Source organism: Chiloscyllium plagiosum, chromosome 7 (assembly GCF_004010195.1).
Source record: "Chiloscyllium plagiosum isolate BGI_BamShark_2017 chromosome 7, ASM401019v2, whole genome shotgun sequence".
Classification (NCBI taxonomy): domain Eukaryota; kingdom Metazoa; phylum Chordata; class Chondrichthyes; order Orectolobiformes; family Hemiscylliidae; genus Chiloscyllium; species Chiloscyllium plagiosum.
Window position 1 is genome coordinate 97,717,049 of NC_057716.1, and position 6,000 is coordinate 97,723,048.

Here is a 6,000-nt window from a genome sequence, read left to right on the forward strand (position 1 = left end):
ATCTTCTCCCTCGATTCTCTTTGATAGATCTTTGATGCCACACTCAATGGAACATTACCCATAGTAGGAAACCAGTCACTCACATCTCCACGCATGAGTTCAGCTCTTCAATCTATGCTTGAACCAAGGCTGTAATCAGGTTTTGAATTGAATGGCCCCTAACAGAGAGGAGAAAGTGAGGAATGCAGATGCTGGGCATCAGAATCGAGACTATGGTACTGGAAAGCACAGCGGGTCAGGCAGCATCCGAGGAGCAGGAGAATCAACATTCCTGATGAAGGGCTTTTGCCCGAAACGTCGATTCTCCTGCTCGTCGGATGCTGCCTGACCTGCTGTGCTTTTCCAGCAACACACTCTCAACCCTGGCCCCTAACAGAACCCAGACTAAACTGAGCAGGTTATTCCTGTGTAAGAGTCACTTGATGGCACTATTTATCACTTTACTGATGACGACTAAGAGGAGACTGATACAATAATTGCTGAGATTGGATCCATACTGTGTCTTGCGGAGACCGCATGCCAAAACAATTTCCTATTTGTTGGGTCCATGGTACTATTATAACTGTAGTAGAGCATCCAATTACAGAGCTTGGCTACTTCCGGAAAAAAAATCTTCAATCCCTCTTTGAGAAAGACAGGTTCAATGTCACAACCATTTGCATTTAACCTCCAACATTTCAGGGTTTCTTTTAAGCTTGTCTGAACATGGTACTTCACAAAATGGTCACAATTCAGATCAATACCTAAGATTGCAACGTTGGATCTGCCATTGCGATCGCACAATATCTTGTGTCGAAGGCCACAGTATGACCGGGTGCTTCAGACACAAAACTCGTGCTCGTTACTTTTAATAAAGGACTTTGCACTTCAAGGTTTAAGATCATTTAATTCACAATTAGATGACTGGAGTCTAAGTAATTTGTTTGACTTGAGCTGTGTAGCTCAACGGGTGAGATTCACTCGGATATAGGCAAGCTGTCAGATACGCAAAGGGTTCCATCTCAGCATGGATGACAGACAAAGAAATCTCACAGTTTGTGGTGCACATCCCTCTGCCTGGATGTCACTATAGAGCCACCACAACGATGGGCACAGTCCAGAAATGAACAGAAACATGAGGCCATTGAAACAGTGGTAGGTCACTAGCCTATTTCACAATTTAATTAGATTATGGCTGATTTACATTTCAACTCTATTTATGAACCTTTCACGTATATTTCTTGATACCTTTGGACAACAAAAGGTCTGCTCGCATGCTCACTTGTCTGTCCTGGATATGCTGCAACGCTATAACAGTGTAAACTGGAGGAGAGCAACATCTCATCTACAGATCAGGCACTTTACAAAATACTAAATATGTTCTGAGGAAAGCTCATTGGACCTGAAACGTTAACTTTAATTTCTCTTCACAGATGCTGCCAGACCTGCTGAGCTTTTCCAGCAACTTCTATTTTTGTTCATACACTTTACAACCTTCTCGAAAATCCATCCCACCCTGGAAATGTTTTTCTACAACCTCTATCATCGGGGAGAAGGTATAGAAGCCTGAACATACGCACCAGCCGATTCTGCAACAGTTTCTACCCGACTGTTGTTAGAATATTGAATGGACTCACAAACTCTTAACATTTGCTAGTAACTGTGTTTTTGTTTTTGCTGCTGTTTACCTATTATTTATTTATCTATGCTTCCTAACTCTGTGACCTGCGTGTATTGCTCGCAAGACAAAGCTTCTCACTGTGCCTCGGTACACATGACAATAAATTCAAATCAATTAAATTCAATACTGAGTTCAACACCTTCAGATTGTGAACCCTACCCCATTCCTTCCTTTTCTTTTAGCTTCACCTGTTACATTCTCTGTCATCATGTCTTCTTTCTCCTCCCCGCACCCCAGTGGGACTGTCTATTCTTTCCAATCTGGTAATGTTCTGCCATTCTCACATTCCCATTACTTAATCTGCAGCCTTTCTCCCCTAGCACTCTACCCCACACTGTTGCATAAATGCTACCCCACCAGTATTGTCACACTTCACGTCAGCTCGGATAAAGAGTCATCTAGACTTGAAGTGTTCACTTGCTCTCTCTCCTGTTGTGACCGCCAGCACGTTTTGCTTTCAAAAGCCTGCCAATCCCAGTCTTGAATACTTAACGCAAGGTTTCTCTTCGCAACATCAGTGCCAACAAACAGCACATCGTCATAACTCCAACTAGACCATAAGGCTGCTCTCTCAGCAGAGAGAGAGAGAGAGAGATGATGGTGGTGGTTTGACCACAGGTGAGGGGAGAGGTTGAGAAGGACAGTCCTTTATGGTGACCTCATCCAAAGCAGGAATCAAACCCACAGGGTTGGCATCATTTTGCATTGCATATCAGCCAACCAATCCCTGACATAGGAATGTGCAGTATCAGCAACAGAACCTTATTGTGAAACCTCTACAGCAGAAAGAATTTGCAACTCTTCTGTTCTAGTCTGGTTCAGTGTTCTGATTGCACAGGCTAATATCAGACATGATGTGGAGGTGCCAGTGTTGGACTGGGATGGACAAAGTTAAAAATCACACAACACCAGGTTATGGTCCCACAGATTTATTTGGAAGTAAAAGCTGTTGGAGCGTTGTTCCTTCATCAGCTAGTCATGTAACTTTTAACTTAATGTCAGACAAAAAGACAAACAGAAATTGCTGGAGAAACTCAGAAGGTCTGGCCATACCTGTGGAGAGAAAGCAGAGTTAAGTGCAGTGAACATCCATTCCCAATCTCTAAAGAAGGCTCATTGTGTCTGTGACTTTAAAGGTTACTAGACCTGAAATGGTAACTCTGCTGTTTCTCAACAGATACTATCAGACCTGCTGAATTTCACCAGAAATTTCTGGTTTGGTTTCAGATTGCCAGAGCCCACAGTTCTTTGCTTTATGTCAATATCAGATTAAATTGAACTGTAACCTCATGGTCACTGCGACACCTCCGAGGTACTGACTTGCAAAGGATTAAGGTTGTAAAATCTTTTTAAAAGGCCTCATGCAGTCAATGAGCATCTGCACTGGAGAAGTACTGTACTCCTTACACAATTCCCCAAAAACCTTTTCATCTCCTATCTCACAGGAGAACAAAGCAGAGAAGAATTCAAAAACTGATTTAAAAGAAAACACATGTCATTAGGGGTTATAAATATTACTTTCAAAATTGTCATGCAAATTTTTGTTCTGGTGATTCAAAATGCCTTTATCTGGAGGATGATGTGTCATATATTAAAGTATTGAAGTATCTCTCGTTCAGCTTGTGTGTCCAACATAATCACTTACACTAACATATTCTAGAGCTAATTTTAAATAAAAAACTCACAGGCCTCAAGAGCTCAGAAATAATATCACCATTAATCACCATTTGTACATCAGCATTGGAGTGGATAATCTGAGATACATAGTTCTCTGGGGAATTAGCTGCTCACAGCAGCTCAGAACAATAAGGATGAGAGCATATAAAGAAATCATAATGCAAACCAAATAGATATTTTGCAAGACGTGAATGCAGCATTTCAAGCCGTTACATTATCGTCAGGTTTAGATGAGGCGGACGGAAACACCTGTGAAGATCGATATGGAGGGAACATGAGAGCAAAGCGTTGATTGGATGTGGGTTTTTTGGCCTCTTACCATCTCTCCTGTTCAGCTTCGCGAAGCCAGGGCTGTGACTGCTTGAGAACTTGGAAGAGCAATCGAAAGCTGATTGAAGCAAGTCAGACACCAGGTGACTGTCACAATTATCTGCCAGATTGAGAAAACAAGCAAAAGAAAACAATTTAAATTTTGAATTATTTCCTCTCATCCAATAAACATGAGCTATCTTGGCGAACATAGTAAATGCACCATGGAATTTAGTTATGGGTCAATGAACAAAGTTGCCTGCAACTACTCACCTGTCAGCTTCCTGCTTCCTGCTGACCTGCATCTGCTGCTCATCTGCCACTGCCCTGATCATTAAATTCTCACCTTTGTTTGTGAATTTTTCCAGGAGAATACAGCACCTTATCTCTGTGACTTTCTCCTGCCCAACTATCCATCAAGATAGCTGCACTCACCCATTCCCAGTCAGTGTTCACAAATGGTTGCCTGACAGTGGAATCGAATTGAGACCCTGGCACTGTGAGGCAACAGTGCTAACCACTGAGCCACTGTACCACCCAGTGCTAGAGGAGTTGGAATCTTTGAAAGTGGAATAAGTTGCCAGGTCCGGATGGATTGTTCCCAAGGATGCTGAAGAAGATCAGGGAGGGAATAGCAGATAATCTAAGGAATTTTTTTCAATATTCACTAGACAAGAGGTTAGTTACCAGAGGACTGGAGGAATTTGAATGCAGTTCCATTGTTTTAAAAGGGTACAAAGACACTGCAAAGCAATCATAGCCCAGTTACTTCGGTTTACTTACAATCCTGAGAGATTGGATAAATTGTCACTTAGAAAGGTGTGCATGAGTCAGGGATAATGAGCATGACTTTATTAAGGGGAGGTCATGCCTTACAAATTTGATTGAAGACTTTGAGGAAGTGACAAGGCAGACTGATGAGAGTAGATGTTGTCTACGTGGATTTTAGTAAGGCACTCGACAAAGACCTCATGGTATAAAAAGTAAAAGCCAGTGGGTACAGAGTGATTTGTCAAATTGGATGCAAGGTTGGTTTAATAACAGGAAACAAAGGGTAATGATTGATTGCTGCCCTGGAGAATGGAAAGCTGGTTCAAATGGCATTCTGCAGGACTCAGTGTTAGGGTTCCTGCTGTTTGTTTTATACATTAACAATTCGGGCTTGAACGTGCAATGGATACTGTAGGCGGTAGCTTTAAGCTGCAAAATGACTTAGATGGGTTTGTAGTGTGGCAGGAAAGTGGCAGATAGCATTCAACTCTGACAAATGTGAAGTAATACATTATGGAAAGTCAAACAGTGAAAGGGAATACACAAGAAATAGGAATATACTGAGAGAGTTAGATGTAATGAGGGATCTCGGCAACCAAGTAGACAGGTAACTAAAGGTAGTAGTAAAGGTAGATAATTTGGAAAGAAGGCATATGGAATACTCTCTCTCATTAGCAGAGATATAAAATGTAAAAGGTTATAATGATGAAACTGTATCAGAAACTGGTGAGACCCCAACTGGAAAAAGGTCCTTCCACCTATCGCATTTCCGACGCCCTTCCCCCAAGTCCCTCCTCCCTACCTTTTATCTTAGCCTGCTTAGCACACTCTCCTCATTCCTGAAGAAGGGCTCATGCCCGAAACGTCGATTGTCCTGCTCCTTGGATGCTGCCTGACCTGCTGCGCTTTTCCAGCAACACATTTTCAGCTCTGATCTCCAGCATCTGCAGTCCTCATTTCCTCCGAGAAGATTTTAACCTACTGCGAGTCCTCTTGCAAGGATGCCTTCCTTGAAGAAGCTCTCTTCCCCCTTCTACAAGGATTTCAATGAGTCCCTCTCTCACTGCACACCCCAGCTCCTTCCACCTATCACATCTCCCACGCCCCTCCCCCAAGTCCCTCCTCCCTACCTTTTATCTTAGCCTGTTTGGCACACTCTCCTCATTCCTGAAGAAGGGCTCTTGCCCAAAACGCGATTCTTCTGCTCCTTGGATGCTGCCTGACCTGCTGCGCTTTTCCAGCAACAGACCCCAACTGGAGTCTTGTGTGGGCAGATCTGGTCACATTACAGGAAAGATGCAATTACTTTGGAGAGAGGGCAGAGAAGATGGACTAGAATTTGCCAGGGTGGGAGAATTATAACTGTGAGGAGAGATTGGACAGGTTGGGGCTGTTTTCATTGGAACAGAGAAGGCTGAAAGGTGAAATGATTGAGGTTTACAAAATTGTTAGTGGTACAGATGGAGTAGACAGCAATCTGCTTCCCCTGGCAGAGAATTCCAAAACCAGGGGTCATAGGGTCAAGCTAAGAGGCGGAAGGATAAGAGGGGATGTGAGGAAACTTTTGTTTATGAGAAGGGTTG

General features: G+C 42.9%; 1 protein-coding gene across 1 annotated transcript in view; it reads right to left on the reverse strand.

Annotated features, from left to right (window-relative positions):
* Positions 1 to 6,000, reverse strand: part of LOC122551782 (contactin-associated protein-like 5) — a 1,086,426-nt gene that overhangs the window by 892,738 nt on the left and 187,688 nt on the right. Inside the window, exon 2 of the mRNA XM_043694246.1 lies at positions 3,657 to 3,767. Coding sequence (XP_043550181.1) covers positions 3,657 to 3,767 — 111 coding nt within the window. The remainder of the gene's footprint in view (positions 1 to 3,656; positions 3,768 to 6,000) is intronic.